The 21,270-nt window shown below is 35.5% G+C and overlaps 1 protein-coding gene across 5 annotated transcripts in view; it reads left to right on the top strand.

Annotated features, from left to right (window-relative positions):
- prodhb (proline dehydrogenase (oxidase) 1b) overlaps window positions 1-20,113 on the top strand; it is a 49,431-nt gene extending 29,318 nt beyond the window's left edge. For 2 of the 5 annotated variants that reach the window (XM_087253206.1, XM_087253207.1), the window contains exons 9-14: window positions 397-489; window positions 3,016-3,162; window positions 7,356-7,531; window positions 14,699-14,797; window positions 17,924-18,012; window positions 19,860-20,113. In XM_087253206.1, the coding sequence (XP_087109332.1) occupies window positions 397-489; window positions 3,016-3,162; window positions 7,356-7,531; window positions 14,699-14,797; window positions 17,924-18,012; window positions 19,860-20,050 (795 nt within the window). In that variant the 3' untranslated portion in view covers window positions 20,051-20,113. Of the gene's footprint in view, window positions 1-396; window positions 611-3,015; window positions 5,004-5,108; window positions 5,255-7,355; window positions 8,291-14,480; window positions 14,540-14,698; window positions 14,798-17,923; window positions 18,013-19,859 lie in introns of those variants that run through there. The other 3 variants (XR_015490740.1, XR_015490742.1, XR_015490741.1) reach the window with 3 other exon arrangements.
- Window positions 20,114-21,270: the final 1,157 nt, after the last annotated feature.

The raw sequence follows: 21,270 nt of genomic DNA, 5'->3' as shown, positions 1-21,270 counted from the left end.
ATTTCGGAGTCTGCTACTGTCCACCCGAGGTCGCATTTTAGTCATGGACACCTACTCTGAGAGTCTTCATGACTGAGTGAATGAAATACGCTGTTTTCAACAAAGGCAACCCGGGGTGCTGAAATGTAATTGGCTGAACTGGCATTGGGCGGGTTAAAGAGACCAAAACAAAGACAGACGTTCTGGCACGTAACGCACATTTTTAAAGTAGAATATCTGACTTTAGCATTGTTTTCAGATAAACAAGAATGTTCACTTAGCAAACATATTATGGTATTTTTATGCTTTAGAAGAGTCAAAAACTTACTTACAGCACCTTTGAGCAGATACGTTTTCTAAGTAAAATAATATGCACCCATATATTCTCAAATTCTGATTTTTCTTTTTGTTGAGCAGACCGGTCAGCTGGAGCCTCTTCTGTCCAGGTTTACCGAGGAAGAGGAAAGGCAGATGAAACGGATGCTCCAGCGACTGGACGTCTTGGCGAAGGTGCGCTCATTTCTCCTGTGGTTTTGAAGCAGAGTGTCAGCAGGTCATGGTCTAAGCGACAGTCATGGATGAAGACTGTAACAGAGATCGATTGTGAGAAAGCCTTCAGCCGAGTGTGGAGGTTAGAGAGCTGTTCCGCCCCGTCAGCTTGATGTGAGGAACATGTATCGGGTTTATGTCGCGCTGTGAAAGGGCCGCGAGGTATTCAAGCTGTGTGACTCACTTCAACTTCAGCCTGGAAGTACCAAATCAAAGAAAGTTTCCAGATCTCGTATAACACTTTTGTTCTCCAGATTGGTTTCCTGGAATATATACAGATCGAAGGGTTTTAGAAGTCAGAGTTGGGACATTTCTTTCATGCTGAGGATGGTTGGGACTTCGAGTTCAGAATCACAATTTAAATAAAACATGTAAAATAATCTATAAAATACAGACCCTCTATTTAAAAGACTGAATTCATTAAGATTCGTTCATTTGAGGTTTTAAAAAATGGATTTAAAAATTAAAACACAAACACAGACCTCTATTCAAAAGACTGAAGTCATTAAGGTTTATTAGGTGATTGAGTGATTCTTTTATTGATTGATTGATCCATTGTTTCATTGATTCATTCAGTAGTCAACATTTGAGGTTTAAAAATAAATTTGGTTTAATAATAAAAACACAGATGTAGGCCACTATTTAAAAGACTAAAGTTATTAAGGTTTAGTGATTGATTGGTTGATTAATTGATTGATTGATTGATGCATTTATTCATTCGTTCATTTGTTCATTCGTTGTTTGGTAGTCAACATTTGAAGTTTAAAAAATTAGGTTGAATAATAAAAAACAGATGTAGTTCACCATTTAAAAACTGAAGTCATTAAGGTTCATTTATTAATTGATTGATTGATTGATTGATTGATTGACTGATTGATTGATTCGTTGGTTTGTTCATTCATTCATTCATTTATGCTGTAGTCAAAGTTTAAAGTTTAAAATAGGTTTTAAAAAACAAATGTACGCCTCTATTTGAACAGTCTGAAGTCATTAAAGTGAATTTGTTTGTTCGATCAATCATTCATTTATTCATTCATTCAGTAGTCAATATTTGAGATTTTAAAATTATATTTAACAATAAAAACACAAATATACTCCTTTATTTAAAAGACAGAAATCATTAAGGTTTATGAATTTGATTTGATTTATTTAAGCGTTCATTCATTCAATCAATTTTTGAGGTTTACAAAAATGTAACATTTTTTTTTTAAATTAGATCTTTATTAAAAAAAACTGAGTTAAGTTTTATTGATTGATTGATTGATTCATTCATTTGTTCAATTAATTAATTTATTAATTCGTTCAGTGAACAACATTTGAGGTAAAGAATCTGACTTTAAAAATGTAGGCCTCTATTAAAAAGATGAAAATCATAAAGGTTTTGATTTTGATTTGATTGAGTATGCTTTCACACTAGCACTTTTGGTCCGCACCTGCTTTTGTTTGATATCAGAGTACAGTACGTTTAACTAGTGTGAACGATGTCTTCTGACCTCGGGTGAACACCCAAGAACCTTACCTGAGTCTACCTGAAAGATGTGGGTCTGGGGTACGGTTTGTGCAAACTCTGGTACTGTACACTTCTGATATGAAGGCAATCATACCAAATAACAGGAGGGAACCGCCAACTGTACAACAAACTCTCTAATAACTGATTTATTTTATCTTTGCTATGTTGACAGTAAATGATATTTAACTATATATTTTTTCAAAACACTTCTATGTGACATTTAAAGGCTTAACTAGGTTAATTAGGTTAACTAGGCAGGTTAGGGTAATAAGGCAAGTTATTGTATAATGAAATGAAACCATAGGTTTCTAACAACAGGTTTTTGGTAAATTGATAGCTTACCAAAAGAGGGTTAGGATCACCAAACCAGACCAGCTCAGTTTTTTTTTTTTTTCATTGAAATTAAAAAAAAACTGACGACAGCCAAGTCTTAACCTCGATTAGACATCTCGTAAGAGAGTCAAGGCCATTTTTATCTTTACTTTTAAGAGGGACATAAATCTGAGTGACGTCAGCATAAAAATGAAAAGCCACCCTATATTTACAAAAAATAGATCCTAAAGGTAAAATATAAAAAAGAAAATAAAATAGGTCCAAGGATAGACCCTTGCGGAACTCCACATGTCAGGGGCCTGGAGGATATAAAGGTCTGACTAACATTAACACAAAAGATTATTTTTGACCAATAAGATCTAAACCATTTAAGAGCAGATCCCTGAATGCCCACCAAATTCCCAAGGCCGGAAATAAGGATCTCATGGTCTATAGTGTCAAAAGCTGAGCAAAAGCTTGTTAGCACCTCTATATCATCAATATCATCGCTATTATTGCTGAGGTTGTTACATGTTTGTCGACAAATCCTTGGTTGTGTCAGGAAAGACAGATGCTACATCAATTAAAATGCTATCTTTTTTGTCAGCTGATTAATGTGTTTTTAACTCACTGTACTGCTGTCTTCCCTCTCATGTGCCGAACAGCATGCGGTGGAAAATGGTGTCAGGCTGATGGTGGATGCTGAACAGACGTATTTCCAGCCTGCGATCAGCAGACTCACAGTGGAGATGAAGAGAAGCTTCAACAGAGACAAAGCTGTCGTTTTCAACACCTATCAGTGCTACCTCAAAGTGAGCCTCACAGACACACATGCACACACACGCATGTCTGACACGTATGAATAGTGTTAACATGGATCAAACGATGATATTCTGGTATTTAACTACTGGGAGATGCTGTATAGAAACCATGCTGTTATTAAAGATAACAACTGCACAATGTAAAAGACGACATAAAAACTGACATTTAACATTGACTATGTTTACATGGACACCAGAAATCTAATTATTTGACTTAATCTGAATAAGACAATAATATAATGAAGGTGTTTACATGAGTTGCTTTTTGAATGTTTCTTTTATGATCCTGACAAGAATAGCACATAATTCGATTAAGCTCATTGCGTCACCACACTATCCATATTTCCTCCGGAGTTTCCTGTAATTTTGGGTGTTTCATTTTTAATTAGATGACTTTAACTGCAGCTTCACACTTTCATCCTGGGATATTTCATGCATGCCCCCATGACAAGCGAGATATTGAATGCGTATATGAACTGCTGGATGAGTGTTGTTTTAATGAAATTTGATCCCGCGTGCCGTATAGGAAAAAAAAACTTTGCATTTCGCGATGCAAGTGTCTGTGATCCTTCACTGACTCTTTAGGTGCAGAGAATAGTGTCAAACAGCCTATCCTGTCGCAAAATGCGGCGAAAGTCCTACACGACAGTGATAGTTTGATTCACATGACTAAAATCAGCATACTCCACATGTCCTAATTTGATTTCTGTTTATTTTGATTATGACTTTAGCCTGATTAAGGTAATCTAAAATCGCTGTTTACATGGTAGAGTCTTAATCAGAGTATTGTCTTAATCGTATTAAAATTGAATTATTGGTGTCCCTGTACAACGTATCACTGTTGTGCTTGCAGTCTATCTTTGTGTCGGCATTTATCCTAAAGAAATAGAAGTCCAGATTGTAAATTAAAGACATGTGCATGAACTCTGATGGAATAATAAGGTTATGCCTTTAATGCTTTAAATGTTACGGTTTCTTGCACCAAATTCAATATTGCTTTATACAGTGGCTTAATACAGTATATTCCACCTTCTGTTTAACATTTAGAAATACTTGTTGCAGAACTTTTTTTTTGAATATCATATTTTGTGGAATGCTCTTACTTTATGTATAAACTTTATGCACATTGCAGTAAAATGTACTGCAAATCCTCACAACGCAAACAATTTACAAAAATGTGCTGCGTTTTCTCACAACACTGTCAAAAATGGAACTGAACACAACAGAAAACAAGGGAAAATGGGACCCTAAAACATGACAGACCTGGCTATTTAGGTTATGGTTATTTAGGCTAATAAAATACAAAAGAGAAGAGAATCAGGATGGTAAAATCTCATTATGGCTGCATTTACACTGCACTGTTCAAGTGACTCAATTCCGATTTTTTTCTCCCATGAGGCAAAGATCGGACATGCCCTATGTACATGTAAGCAGGAACAAATCACATGAATTCTGATTTACTCAAATCAGATTCAGGCCCTGTTCATATGTAGAAATTTATCTGATATGAATCGGATCTGTGTTCTCGTGTTTGCAGTGTAAGCAGGTAGATTGGATTTTCACCTGTCAATGTGAGTCGCGCGTCCTTAAAAACCATAGCAAATAATGTCAAGTCTGACGCTTTCTTTTCAGAACAGACTTCAGCAGAGTTCCACACCTTAAATCTCATACACAAGGACTTAAACAGCTTTTATATTGTCATATAGCACAGGAATTTAAGCATGTTAACGAGAGCGAGAGAGTGCAATGTCCACCACGTAACCAATACAAACTAACGCAGCTACATCACATGCATAAATCACGCCATGGACATTACATTAGGATGCCTACTGGTTTAAAAAAGCCTATTTATAAAAAGAAGATGGACAAATGAGAACCTTTCTGTCATAAAGTATAGTAAAACAACTTGTCAAAAGCTGTGAACAGATTACATACAGGAGTAGAGAAAAGAGCACTCTTTAATTATCAGCTGTCAGTCAGCGCCCGCTCTTTTTTTCCTGCTCATTGCACCTTTGCCGTGTGCTGTGTAAATGCAGACGATCGGATACGAGTCACCTTTTAAAGATGGTGTAAACAGGTCAGCAAAAAAATCGGATACAGTCACAAAATCGGAATTGACCATCAAGATCTGCTGTGTAAATGCAGCCTATTTCAAACTCATAAAATGTCAATTAAGTCACTTTGTTTAACTGTAGAGTTGAATTTTTAACCTCTAAAGTCGAAAAAGAAGAGATATGTAATGGAATTCACAGGGCTGTCAAATGATTTTAAAAAATTCATAATCAATCACACTTTTTTTGTAATTAATCATGATTAGTCACGAAACGGCGTATTTATTACAGTAATAAAAACACAGGCTTGTAATTGGCATTTGAATTTCAAAACGATCAATGCCAATAACAAACAAAAATGATTTCCATGTTGGATTCTAAGTGGACTACTCATGCACGCACACACACACACAGAGACAACGTGCGCAGTACAGCGGACCTAAAACCAAGCGTTCTAAAGTATGGCTGTATTTTGCAAGCAAAGATTCTGACACAGCAACGTGAAGCAGACGCTTTACAAAAGTTGCGTGTAGGGGGGAAACACGTCAAACTTATGAAATGTGAGGGCTCATGGAAGCAGCTTAAAGGCAGAGAATAGGGCTGTCTTTGACAGCTTGCGACTTCATCTGCCACTTTCACTACAGTACATTTACATGGACACCAATAGTCTGCTTCTATGATTAAGATCAGTGGTTCTCAAACTGTGGTACATGTCCTACTAGTGGTACGCGGGCTTCCTTTTAGTGGTACGCGGAAGAATCAAATTTGTCATGTGTACATGCTACATATATTTCAAAATTGATAAAAAATTATTTATATACAAATATATGATGACATATAGCCTTATTTCTGAGTTCCAGGCAACATTTCCTGGTGTTGATGAGTCGGCTACTATATGTCAATACTTTACATTTAAGTACAGAATTTTTTTTTCTTTTTTAAGAACAGATACCTACTATTTTTAACTTTAAAAACATTTTAATTTAAATTTTGACGTTTTTTAGTTTTTGTGTTTGTTTGTTTATTTTTTTTGTTTTTGTTTTTACAAATAAGCACAGTACAGTGTTAATGTTCAGACTATTTATAATGTTTAAAGTGACTGAAAATATAAATATTCTCAATAGTAGGATTTGTTCTGCCACATTTTTGAACTGTGGCCAACTACACTACTGCATTTCGATACTGCTCTCTATGGTGGTACTTGGAGAGACAATTGTTTTCTGAGATGGTACTTGATGAAAAAAGTTTGAGAACCACTGATTAAGATAATACTGATTAAGAGTCTACCATGGAAGCAGCGATTTTTGATTACCTTAAAGGATCACACGAGTCCTGAAATGCAGAGGTTTTTCTTTCCGCGATGCGGTATCAAATTCCCTGAAAACATTCTGAATGAAAATATGCAGAATGAGAGTGAACTGCAGTTAAAGTCTAAAGATTACAAATGAAACACCTGAAATTTCATGAAACTCTGGAGGAAATGCAGGTTGCCTGGTAATGCGACATTAATTGTTTTATACCGAAACTTTCCTTCTAAAAGCTTCCTTCCTAAAAAAATAAATAAATTATTGATATTGTGATATTTTTTTTTGACTCCACAAAAAATACCCCAGTAGTGTATATCAAATACATAAAAAAATCAATTTTATGATTGCACAACATCTTTATCTCTATCGGAGATGTCAGTGTCGGTATGGTTAAAATAACACTATAATATTTACTATAAATTACTATAGAATATTTTTATGTGGGTGTCCGACAACTGAAAATAGATCTGGTAGCAGATATTGCAGATATTGCATGAAATAGTTCAAATGACTAACATCAAATGAAATATTCTTAAGAGTAAAACATGATGCGTCCTTTGGAAGAGTGTACATGCATTGAAATGCTATTATGCTGTCATTCTGGCATTACATAATACGTTAGATAAAATTAAAATGACAATAATATTGTTTATCGCAATATATTTTGGTGCAATATATCCTACAACAAAAAAATAGATATCGTGACAGGCCTAGTGAATATATGTTTCTCAAATTCTAAAGAGCAAAGCGAAAGCGCTTCATTTCCTAAAATGTTGGATTTAAAATCAAGTTATCTGGCAGAGCGTAATGAATTCTCTCTGCTCAGGAGGCATTCGATAATGTGTCCATGGACGTTGAGCTTTCCAGAAGGGAGGGCTGGTGTTTCGCTGCCAAGTTGGTGAGGGGGGCTTACATGTACCAGGAGAGAAGCCGAGCGGCGGAGATTGGATACGAAGACCCCATCAACCCTGACTACGAATCCACTAACAGAATGTACCACAGGCAAGAAGCGTTCCCAATTCTTCCTAGCGCATTTCACCGTTATAGTCGTATTTCACACTGAAGGTTAGTGAGCTGTCTTGTTGTCTAAAAAGGGTGCTGCTTTCTAAGGCAGCGTATAGTGAAATGGAGCCTCATAAGTGACTCATCTGAAAGCTCTTATTGGTCCATTAACACTCACTCAACCCACACCAAACAAATAAAGCTACTCGTTGAAAAACACACAAGAGACTCGGCTAACCCTCACAGCTGGTTGCTGTAGAGTCTGACGCAGGCTGGACATAGACTCCCATTTATTTTCAGCCCACACTGCAAAACTATGGTTGTCTTAGAGTTTTTGTCTAGTTTCTAGTCTAAATATATTCAAACTTCTTGGTTACACTTTAGCGTTCATAGTGTTCACAAGACTGTCATGAAAATGTTTAATGTGAATGAGATTTTATGCATGTTTATGACAACTGTTACCAACATCATATGCTCATTCTGAAAATGTAGCCCTATATACATTTCTGGAGATCATGAATTATGTAGCCAGAAGTACGTATGGCTGCATTTTATTTTTTAATCGAACGCTACGGGGCGGTATGATGCCATTTTTTTCGCGCTTACCAGCTTACCGCTTACCTCCATATGGACGGCTTTCCTGCTGTTACTAGTTTGTCCAGTTAGCTCACCATGTACGTGAGTGCACTTGAGACGCAAAAGGGAGATGACCATGACGACGGGGTTCGAGTCCAGTGAAAAAACATCTCCAGAAAGCGGGTGAGACAAAAACAGAGGCCAAAAAATAAAATAACGGTGAGAATGTGGTAAAAATCAGACGAGGGCTCTGCTTTTTCTGAATTGCTTTTTGAATTTGTTGGTTAGGTTTAGGGAAGTTAGTAGGTGTGTCAATCTGTGCTTTTTAAAATACTATTGGTTGGGTTTAGTGAAGGGGGAGGGTGGGTCAGTCGATTGGTCAGTCAACAGCGGCCTCTGATGGATTTACGCGAGAAGAGCAGGCATGGATGGCACTCGCAAGAGAAATTTGAGATCTCAAAAAGCGGCCTCTGGTGGACCAAAACAAAAACTAAAAAAAGAAAACAAAGCTCCTTGGACATATTTGATGATCTCCAGAAATATTTACGGGAGCAGCAGGCAAGTGCAAAAACTCCATTGAAAATAATGTGGTTGTTATTTATTTAAGTTATTAAGTTATTAAATTGGATGAGATGTAAGTCTTTAATAGTGCTGGGTGAAAATGAGAACACACAACCGCTGGATAAATAAAAAAAAAAATTACAATTCGTTAAACAAAGCATATTAGACAATGAATATAGGAATTTAGAATGTAATTTTAAATAATCAAATTAAATGAAAAACAGGAGTTTTGCTTAATCAAAGAAATAAATATAACAAAACAATGGAACCTAACCCCATCCCACTAAACTAAGTAACTAAACAAAAAAAAAATACAGGAACAAAACCGTAACTTCCAAAACTATTACAATTGTGTCAACTCCTCCAAAAATTAACACAAAAACTTATGCTGCTCAAAATTACTACAGTACCCGTAAAGTACACACTGTTAGCCATTAGCAAACAAGAGGTTGTCTGATGAGTTCAATTTTCATAAAGATCATTCGACTTCTTAATAAATACTAAATTAAGCTGCACAAGCTTAGCTAATAAATACATCACTTAAACACGAGATAAACTACACAACAAAAGCAACAAAACTATACAAAACACAAATGAACAGGCTGGCCGACTGAAGTGAGGAGTTTGATGGTGAGCCAAGTGCTCCTGCTAAACAGCGCAAGTGCATGCCTTTTATACGTGGTGGGCCAGCTCCTGATTGGTACGTCGAGTGCATCATAATGTTGACTGACAGCCTTCTCGACCAATGGTTGCACACCTAGAACAGGACAGAGTACACAATGGAAAAGAGATACATGAAACGTAAGGATGGCAAAACAAATTTATGTAATTTAAAGATATGATATGACATGGAATAATAGAATTTAATGCTTCTTGTCTGGAGTGAGAACCAGTTCATATCATATCTCAATCAGGCAGTGAAGATCATTGATTTTAAACAAACCAGATCTTAAAAGTGTTGAGTGTGTAATGGCATGACATTTCACCAGAAGCACCTGAACTTGCTTTTTTAAAATGAAGGGTTTCTGAGCATGTTCATTGTATTCTTTCCGACTTGTCAAACAGCAATTAATTAAGTCAAGTGGAAGTAACTATTTTCGGTAACACTTTATAATAACTACACACTTTAAATAATTTATTAAGCATTAGCAAATAGTCATTTACATTATATAATAGACAAATTTGTAATTTATAAAGGATTTATAAAGCATGATTAGTTCTCACTTTAGATTAGGTCACAGAACTGCATGAAGTTGAGTTAATAAAGCATTTATTAACATATTAGTTGACTATTAGTATGTGCCTGAATAATAAGACATATAAATGTTGATTTCAATAGTTTATTAATCATTTACTAACTCATTCTGAATGATCCTAAAAACCCTCAACTACTCTTAAATACAATTGGTTTGTATATAATGAAAAATTAATCATTTACTAAGTATGAAAATACAATTATTAAGCACATTTTAAATGTGGTTATAAGTCAAGAATAGAGCATTTGTAGCTGCAGTTATAAACTGCCTACTAACGTTTATTAATGTGGAGTTAATGCTTAACGGATAATGAATTCACTATTTGCTAATGCTTAATAATTAATTTATAGTGTGTAGTTATTATAAAGTGTTACCCTATTTTCTAATATTGTGTTAGACTCACTCAATTATGTGTAAATTACTAGGCTTAACAGATGGTCAATACATCTGCGAATAATATAAGAAAAAGTTTGGCTTAAGTTTTGAAAGTAAAGAAAACAATGGCCACGCTGCTATTATGTAACAAATAGCGTGAAAAGGTCATGGAAACTCAGCTTTTTAGTTTGCTAAAGTGAGTGAAGTTGACATTTGTTTTAGAGTGGGAACACTGTTAATGTCTACAGGCTCAATTTTTGGATTCATATTAATATTAGATCATGTAAACTCGAGCAACATGGTTTGATACTGTATCTCAGTCCAAAGACGTCACGGAACAACGTTGGCTAATTAATATTTATTTGATAACATAAGAAGATTTATTATTCATAATATCTCTTTTCTTGTTATTACGACATCATTACTCAGTAATTTTAGTCTCTTGACTGCAAAACTCCACTCACAGCAGCACTCATTAAGATTTTTTTCTCTTTTGTTTTTTATCAAAGAGCAATTGCTAAAAAACTTTAGACATTTTCTCAGCTTGTGAAATGTTCTGTATAATAATTATGCATTTCTAAGATGCTTACAAATTTTGTTAGTATTTTTTTTTTTATTAGAATTTATTGATTTGGATGAACCCTCTGAGATATAAAATCTCATTTTCGAGAGGGTCCCACAACATAATCATAATATAATAACATCTAAAGAAGACCAAAAAAAAAACATAGACTGACATTATATCATTGAACAACAATAACTAATAACAAATCACAAGCATTTATTAAAGGGGAGAAAGAAAAAACTAAATACCACAACATTAAGATAACAACTGATATCAAATAAACAAATATATAAAATCAGTGAATCCAAACGTAACATAATCAATAACATCTTCTAGAATAGCATGTATAATTTGAAGTAAAATATGATGAAGTTTGATGATGTAATAAATTAATAATCAGCAGGTAAGTTATTCCAGTCTATTGGACCTTTAGGCAAGAAAGCCTTTTTTACCTTCAGTATTTGACTATAATATAACACTGTACATTTGAACAGTGTAGAAGTCCATCTATTAGCCCAATGACGAAACTAACAGCATGGTCGAAGGTTAAATGCATGTAAGTCTTTTCTAGTGCTTCTGAAAGAATTTAATTATTTATTAGAATTTATTTATATTTGTTTTTAGCTCCGAATTTAATCTGACTCGAATTTTAAGTGTTCGTAAACTTTAGACTGTATTTCTAATTGTAAGAAATGTTTGCCAATGCCAGTTTTAATGGTGCAATACAGTTTTGCAGTTTTTTTGCACATGCAGTTTGACCAAATTACAGGATACATTTATTAATTACTTAGTTTGTTTATTTATTTGTTTGTTTATGTGTTTATTCATTGATTGTTTTATTTTATTATATCTTTTAATTATTTATTTTATTTTTATTTATTAATATTTCTTTATTGCTTTTCAATGAAGACAAAGTAGGGAAGAAAAAGAAAAGTAGACAAAACTGTACAAATTAGGTAAAAATGGTTCTGCATACATGAAGAAGGCCTAACAACAATCATGAAAAAAAAAAACTGAAATTAAATGTACATGTACAGTAATTATGTGAGGTGTTGTGTGTGTTGTGTTTGTTATTGTTTTGAAAATTACAACTTGTCCAAATTACAATTTGACTACATGATATGTATCTGGATTGTTTAGAAATTAAATTATTTAAAAAAAAAATAAATAAACATTATTATTTATTATTATTATTATTATTATTATTATTATTATTGTTATTAATAATATTATTATTGAATTGACTATTTTTAGAATTTTCTTTCTTTCTTTCTTTCTTTTATATTGTATACACATTTTTTTAAATGTCTATTTTAATTTTACTATTTTATTCTACAAATCACACTTTAAAATTCCATTTTCCAAGATAAGGAAACACATAGTCTTGGAAATACACGTTTCAATAGAGTAGAGGAACTATGAAGTTACCTTGTAGGCTAATTGGCTGCTAGCATAAAACTGGTTCCCTCGATAAGCCTATTCCATAGGCTTTTCGAAGATTGCGAATAATAAGCTCTGTGTTCAAACACTGTTCATTACACTTGCATGTTTTGTCCAGCCGGATAATCCTCACACGAAAATACAACTTTGAGCACTTTTGGATCTTAAATGCAAACTCAAGAACTAAAAAGCTAACATTAGGCCATAAACGGACTACAGTGCCCTCGGGGTGCTCGCCTGTGACATCAGTACCACCCAGGTACAGACAATTTTTCTAGCTTATTTTTAGAAATATCGTCCATGACAAAGATTTACCCTCTCAGTTAATTATATTATAATCCACCCTATATGTTATAAACAAATAAATACGCAAAAACACATTTGTATATAGACCTAGGTGCCTTTTAGATTGTTTTTATGTGGGAATACATCTGTTTTGCTTTACAGTTGTTGTAAAAGTTTTAAAACTGTATGTATAAATGTGCCTATTCATAGTATATTTATAAGACATATTTAAATAAGTGTATCGCTCGCATGCACACAGTACGCTTACCTTAGTAATAGACAACAGAAATCAGGTATGAGGGACAAGTTTATATGCCTGCAAGTTCCATGATGGATTGAGAACAACATTCAATACACTTTTTATGTCACGAAGTACAGCGAAAAGCAGTTGTAAATGTGTTCAGATGAAGAAAAAGAAAACAACGAAAAATCACTTGATCATGTTAAAATGACAGTTAATATGTATGATTTTTTACACATTTATTCACATGTTTGTATTATTGAGAGCAGGACAAAGACAGGCCAAGATAGTAAGCAGTATCTTTATAATGTCGTTTAATTAAAATAAATGTTTAGCAAATTAATCTGTCTAGACAGCCTTTACAGGCGAAGGAGTTATCTACACACAATATAAATTCCCAATTAGAAAAATAATACAAACTATAAAATACTATTCATGAAAATACTTAAATAACAGACAAATCCAAATGCCCAACGCAAGCGAGCTGCGCTCCAGACCAGATTTGCTCGGTGACGTTTAATGTCTCCGACACTGCCTGTAGTCCCATTTAGCAACATGATAGCAACCGTCTTTTTAAAGAAGCACAACTGATTTAAAAATTAAAGAGTGTGATGTAACTGATGTCGTAGAGTTAAACGTGAAAGTATCTTGAGTTTGTGTTTGCGACGGACATTAGTTAAGCGATTTTACTGAAATCCCATTAAAAAAACACATTGACTTTGGGACGAGGGAACCAGAAATGCTAAAATGCTAACTCGCTTTTAGGTTTTTACATAGAAATCGACATCTAAGTTCCTCCACTCTATCAAAATGTAAATAAAAAACATTCCCAAATCAAAATAACGTTGAATTTGTTTAAGACGAAAAAACCTGCTTAGCTTGGTCTTGTATTAATTACTATTTATGCCAATTTATAATCAGCGACTTAAGAACCGTCTAGTTCAGGGATCACCAAACTTGTTCCTGGAGGGCCGGTGTCTTGCAGATTTTAGCTTCAACCCTAATCAAACACACCTGAACAAGCTAGTCAGGGTCTTACTTAGTATACTTGAAACAGCCAGGCAGGTGTGTTGAGGCAAGTTGGAGCTACACCCTGCAGGGACACTGGCCCTCCAGGACCAAGATTGGTGACCCCTGGTCTATTTGGACAACATGTTCTCTCTTTTTTTTAAACAATTTTTTAATCAGTGCCTTAAGAACTGTCTAGTTCAGGGGTCACCAAACTTGTTCCTGGAGGTCCAGTGTGCTGCAGATTTTAGCTTCAACCCTAATCAAAAAAACCTAAACAAGCTAATCAAGGTCTTACTAGGTATACTTGAAACACCCAGGCAAGTGTGTTGAGGCAAGTTGGAGCTAAACCCTGCAGGGACACCGGCCCTCCAGGACCGAGATTGGTGACCCCTGGTCTAGTTGGACAACATGCTCTTTTTTTTAAACCAATTTTTAATCAGTGCCTTAGAATCCATCTAGTTGAACAACATTGTGTCAAAACCGAGAATTAAGCAAAAATAAACAAAATACGTCTGCAATCAGATTTGCTTTGCTTTTGCCAAGTAGCTTGTGAGTCCAGATCAGCAGTGGTAAGATACTTGTGTGACATACAGGTCCTTATCGGAACATCTTACTTAGCCTGAACTGTGCTTTATTCAGACACTGCATGTGCTGACAGAACAGAGATTTATCTAGACTCTGGGCTTATCTCGCCGTAGGTAAGCCTCTTATGATTAAAGCACATTTCTGACAGCTTTCAAAATAAATCTGATCTTTTCAGAAGCCTTTGTGTTTGGCGGTCAACAGTCAAGTTAAAATGTTGGCTGAAAGCGCAGAGCAAATGCAGGGTGAATCATGAGCGGTTTGGTGTCTTTCAGGTGTCTGGATTACGTGCTGGAGGAGATCCAACGCAATAAGAAAGTGAATGTCATGGTGGCGTCGCACAATCTAGACACGGTTAAACACACACTCAGAAGGTACAGTAGTACTCTTAATTTCTCTCTTTCTGTGATCCCCAATGGGCCAAAACATTATGACTACCTGCATAATAATAAAGTCCCTTTAAGGCAAGTTATTTCACTCAGCGGCCATCTTTGAAACGCCTCCCATGCACTATGCTCGGGCATTCTGTCTAAATGGGGAAACATCAAATTCTCCAAAACTGTTTGCTGAGTTACGATTACATTACATACTTGGAATCACCAATAAAGTTAAACGTCTGTCTCATAAGTTTCATTTCTAAACATTCAAATCAAACAAAATCTGCATTTATTCAGGTTACCAAAGCTAATGCGCATGCACACTCGAAAGAAACGAGATCACGACACCAACCTTATTTATGGTCATTCGACACATTATCGTCCTTTGGATAATGCTTTATCAGATCGCGCTGGTCTTCTGAAGTAATTCACAACTTGGATTTGATAGCGAATCTCCACTAGAAATGACAGCGACTCTTTGTTTACAAGTTTGTAGGCGTTTGAGTAGCTGCTGTCGCGTGATGTGCATTTGACAGAACAGACTGTACCTCACTTTCGTTTCATACAGATTACAAAGCCAAAAAACTTTTGTTTTCAAGTGCAGTTGGTTCATTTAAAAGTAAAAATTTAAAAGATTTCAAGCTTTATGTGGATGTATTTCTTATGTCTGTGATGCAAGTATTCACTCCGGAGATTCCAGTGTGTTTGTTGACCACCAAACTGTAAAAACAGGTCTATCCGAGCTTTTCCCCTTGAGAATCGTCAGTCTTTTTTTATTATTATTAACATAAGTAACATGGAATACATAAAACATTGATTTGTGCTAATATTGTGTAGCCTGAATACAAATTATACATATTCATTGTACAACTAGTAACACAAAGGATAAGAAACAAAAAATACAGAAAAGTAAAACAAAATAAAAAAAATATATAAGTATAAATAAATAAATAAATATATATATAAATATAGTCTTATTTCCACGACTGCAGCGCCCTGCGAGGAGAATCTTGTTAATTCCTACAACAAGCGGTGCGTGCGAACCAAGTGTGCCGCAAGCCTGTGTTTGAGTGTAGGTCTCGGCCGTTAGATCGCCCCCTGGGGGCTGGCTGCAGTACAAGTCATAAAGCCCGCCTCCTTCGTGTTAATGAAGGAGACTTGAGCCCAAATAAAAAAATGTATTACACTTGCAATTAAATGTCCCGAAAGATAGTTCTGGTCGATTAAGGCACTGGTTATTGTGCTGAAATAGGTGCAGATCTTCACTTTTGTTAACAGTTTGTTTTTAGCAGTAATTTAATGCTGGGCGTGTCATCGTGATTGACAGCTGTGATTGACAGTTTCTCAAAGCAGCGCGTCTGAGCTTCGGCAGGAGACTGAAGTGTTATTATTCGATTTCTGTGTTATTTTACCATGATAAAATGAGTTCAGCAGTAAACTATAGTTTCTGACATACATGATCCTGGTGGAACACTGTTTATTCGCTAAGGTCAGGGCTTTTTTCGGGCTTTATTAGTTTGCTGATACACGCCTAACCACCCAGATAGCAAAACACACTCGGGCCAGTTCCGGCTAGATTCTCGCCTGCCGGAGACTTAACCCTCAGAGCTCAGACTGACTACCTCTGCTGGACCTACTCCGGATGCCTGGACTCACTGCCCGATTTCAGCCCGAGTCAATCGAGCCAGATGCAGCGGCCGAAAGAGCCGGCGCTGCCGCATGCGAGCAGGAATCAGCCCGCGACGCCGCGAGTAGGTTATGCGCTGCGGCCCGAAGCTGGCGCAATTGAATATATAAAACCCTCATATTTGTTAACGTTATTACATCCATTTGTGTTGATATGACAGCAAACGCATGCTGAGAAGTTCGGGGGGCGTGGTTGATTTTACATAAAGCGTTTGCTTGGAAGCTCGACTCTGCTCATTTTCGCGGCTCCTCCTCTGGCTCCATCAGACAGTCCTTCTGCGCATGTCAAGGCTCCAATTTCAGCAGTCTTTTGCGACAGTTTGCGCCCGTCAAGCAGGCGTTTTGCCCTCAAGTCGTCCATATTTTTTACAGTCATTGGTGCGAACGCTCATTTAGTGCAGCTGGCCACGTTTTGGAGGCAAGACAGAATCACCTGAATCCAGGCACAGTAGATGCTGTTTTGTTTTTGCTCAGTGCAAAGAAAAGGGCCAAGTAAACATAACATAGCTGCCGTTTAGGCTAAAGTGGCACCGTTTTTGTTATCTTGTTCCTGTGTCTGTAAAAGCTAAAATGTCTTATTTTTACTTTCTGTATCTATTTAAAATGAAAAAAAAAAATGTCCAAAGACAAACTTTTGTTTTTATAAATAAATGTTAATTTAAAAATGTTTACGATTAACATAATATTTTACTTTTAGAAATGCGCAGATTATAGCTCACGGAATCTGCTGTTAATATCCACGGTGACCTATCATCATGCCCAAAACAAAGAATTAAATTGTTAAAGTGATGATCGGGTGCGGATACATATATCAGATAAAACTAAATGTGCGAGCAGGTGGCGGGTGTATGAAGCCATGGATTTGTGTGTCATTTCAGTTGATCCGCGCGTCTCTACTACCCACATTTGGCGGGTTGGCAGGTGTTAATGTCAAGCCCTGGTTTTGCACAAAAATTCCAAAACTTTAGAGAAAAGAAAAACTCACATTCACACTTCTATTGTAATGTACTGTCTGCTCTTTTTGCTATCCTGTTTCTCCAGGACCATTTTACATCCCTCTCTTGGAATAAATGAATCTGTATAAATGAATAATGTAGCGCGCGATCATTCATTTTGTGTAATCATTCCTTAGGGGTGTAAACCTCATTTGCCGAAGGTGTGTCAGTGACAAATGTCATTAACATCCTCTATCTTCAATGTCGTATGGAGAAACACAGCGTTTCTCCTCCTCTTACATCGTTCACACTTAATATCTGCCTAAGTGTCTCCGAGCGCGTCTTGTTGGTGCGTGTAATGGCTGTAAGTGATAAGAGGGTGTAAAACTTTGAGTGAGCGATGGGCAGAATGTATCCGGTGTTAAATGACCTCGCCGAAGGGGCCTCTGTCATTTTTTTCAGTGTGTGTGACGGAGCTCTGTGTGTTTATATGCTCTAACAGGATGAATGAAATGGGTCTGCAGCCTACAGATAAGAAGGTGTGCTTCGGCCAGCTCCTGGGAATGTGTGACCAAATCAGCTTTCCGTTAGGTGAACACACACACACCCACACACAGCCACACACACACTCGCTAGAAGTGTTTATAAAGTAGCTTCTAAAGTGGTCTCATTAGTGTAGTTCCAGACTGTTCATTAAATAGAACCCTGTGTAATGTTAGCATCATTGATATATATATATATATATATATATATATATATATATATATATATATATGTGTGTGTGTGTGTGTGTGTGTGTGTGTGTGTGTGTGTGTGTGTGTGTGTGTGTGTGTGTGTGTGTGTGTGTGTGTGTGTGTGTGTGTGTGTGTATATACATATATATATACACATATATACACACACACACACACACAGAGAGAGAGGCTTAACTAACATTTAAAGGCTTAACTAGGTTAATTAGGTTAACTAGGCAGCTTAGGTTAATTAGGCAAGTTATTCCTAATGATGATTTGTTTTGTAGATCACAAAACGAAACTATCGAAAACAAAAATAGCTTAAAGGGGCTAATAATTTTGATAAAATAATAAGTGCTTTGATAAATAAAAAGTGCTTTATTCTAGCCGAAATAAAACAAAGACTTTCTCCAGAAGAAAAAATATAATCTGACATACTGTGAAAATTCACTTGTTTTGTTAAACATCATTTGGGAAATACTTAAAAAAGAAAAAGGGGGACTAATAATTCTGATAATAATTCTCTAATGATTATTCTAAATAATATGTTATTTAGTTATAATATATTATAACTAAAACTCTATATTGCATAATATCTCACATAATACAAATAAATGTACAATTTAGTATTGTAATTCTAAGTAATAATAAAAAAATATGTTTTTAATTTCAATGTTAATAGAACTTGTTATAATATTGTAATTTAGTTGTTTTGTAATTATTATTGTTATTGTATTGTTTTTGTTTATACACTACCTGACAAAAGTATTGTCGCCTATCCAAGTTTTAGGAACAACAAATAATAACTTGACCTCTAGTTGATCATTTGGTATCAGAGTTGGCTTGTATGAAAGACAAAGGCAAAGATGACGCTTATTTTAGCAAAATAAATATGACCATGCCTTGACTTTTAATTATTTAATTAGGACAGTAAAGGTCTGACTTTGCTTAGCCAAATGTCTTGTCACTTGTAATGTTCAATATAGAATATAAAGTCATGCTGCAGTGGAAAAACAAAAAATATTGTGTCTGACTCCCATGAGCTTGGAGGACTGCATCCATACATCTCTGCAATGACTCAAATCACTTATTACTAAAGTTAGTAATAAGTAAAGGAATGGCAAAGAAAGTATTCTTGCAAGACTCCCAGTGATCATCAAGATTGTTTGGATTCATCTTTAATGCTTTCTCCTTCACCTTTCCCTAGACTTTGCTTTCAGGAACTTTGACGTGGAGGCTGAAGTATGAGAAGCGCTTTCCTACTGAAAAAGTTGCCCTCTCCTGTGGTTTGTAATGTAACGGGCAGCACAAATGTCTTGATAGCTGAGGCTGTTGATGTTGCCATCCACTCTGCAGATCTCTCGCACGGCCCCCATACTGAATGTAACCCCAAACCATGATTTTTCCTTCACCAAACTTGACTGATTTCTGTGAGAATCTTGAGTCCATGCAGGTTCCAATAGGTCTTTTGCAGTATTTTTGATGGTTGGGATGCAGTTCAACAGAAAAATCTAAATGATCAACTAGAAGTCAAGCTATTATTTGTCACATTTACTTTTTCATGTAAATATTTTTATGAAGTTTTTAGTATTTAAAAATGTTTTATCTCTTTAAATCATTTTAGTTTGTCACATTTATTTATTAAATAATTATTCTTTTCTATAAGTTTTTTATTTTTTATTGGTCCTCTCTTCTTATCTGTAGCTCAGGCCGGGTTTCCGGTGTACAAGTACGTCCCGTATGGTCCAGTGAACGAGGTGATCCCCTATCTGTCCCGCCGAGCACAGGAGAACCGCGGCTTCATGAAAGGAGTGCAGATGGAGAGAGGACTGCTGTGGAAAGAGCTGATGAGGAGACTGAGCAGCGGACAGATCCTCTACACACCACCTGTATAAAACACACACTCCTGCTGTTTATTCCTCTTCACCCATCCATTCATAAATCTATTTATATTCTCAGCGAGCCTGTTCTTTATTTTAATGTGCACACATTCAAATCCAATAACTTAGATGGCTGAATATAACACTTAAATGCTAGAAATGAAAGCTATTTTTAGAAAAATTTCAAGACTTAGTGTTGAAACAGGATCTTTATCACCTATTATACTGTCATATGTATTATATTAGGCAAGTTAATATATATAATATATATATATTTATAAAGTGAAATATGTCAGACGTTACACAGTGCTCATTTAGTGAAGGCACAGCTAAACAGATGTGTTTTCAGTCTTGATTTGAATGTGCCTAATGTTTGAGCACATCTCATCATTTCTGGAAGTTGATTCCAGCGGAGGGAAATTCTAATTTACTTGATTCTAATGATCTGAAGCAATTATTAGGTTTCTATTTAGTCAGCATATCTGCAATGTATTGAGGTCCTAGGCCATTTAGTGATTTATAGACCAGTAATAATAATTTAAAATCTATGAATGTAACTGGGAGCCAGTGTAAAGTTCTGAGGACTGGTGTGATGTTCTCTGATTTTCTGGTTCTAGTCAGAATCCTGGCAGCAGTTTTCTGGATGAGCTGCAACTGTTTGACTGTCTTTTTGGGAAGGCCAGTAAGGAATCCATTACAGTAATCCACCCTGCTGCTGATAAAGGCATTGACAAGTTTCTCTAAATCCTGAATTTTTGCAATGTTTTTGAGATGATAATATGCTGATTTAGTTACCGCTTTGACTTGACTACTGAAATGCAGATTTGACTTCAGAATCACACCAAGATTCTTGATCTTACCCCTAGAGCCAAGATACCCATTCACCTTGAGAACCTCATCTCTGTTCCAAAATGCAATGACTTCAGTCAATAGACATATGCTAAAAGTTAATAGTTTTCTCTTTGTTTATAGACATATACTATAATATATGTCTATTAACATATATAGACGATGTGTAAAGCTCTTTGAGTGTCTAGAAAAGTGCTATATGAATGTAAGGAATTATTATTATTATTATTATTATTATTAATAAATTTGTGGTATTTCATTTTTGTGAAAATTGAGCACCTGTTAAAAATGCACAAAATTGTGAAAATCGTGTGTAGGCCATATTGCAGTTTGTTGTTAAAGTTATTAACAAATATAACATATCTTTTGATAAAGAAACTTTTCTT

Source organism: Danio rerio, chromosome 5 (genome assembly GCF_052040795.2).
Source record: "Danio rerio strain M-AB ecotype USA chromosome 5, GRCz13ab, whole genome shotgun sequence".
In the NCBI taxonomy this organism is placed as follows: Eukaryota; Metazoa; Chordata; class Actinopteri; order Cypriniformes; family Danionidae; genus Danio; species Danio rerio.
This window is presented reverse-complemented; position numbering and strand designations above follow the sequence as displayed.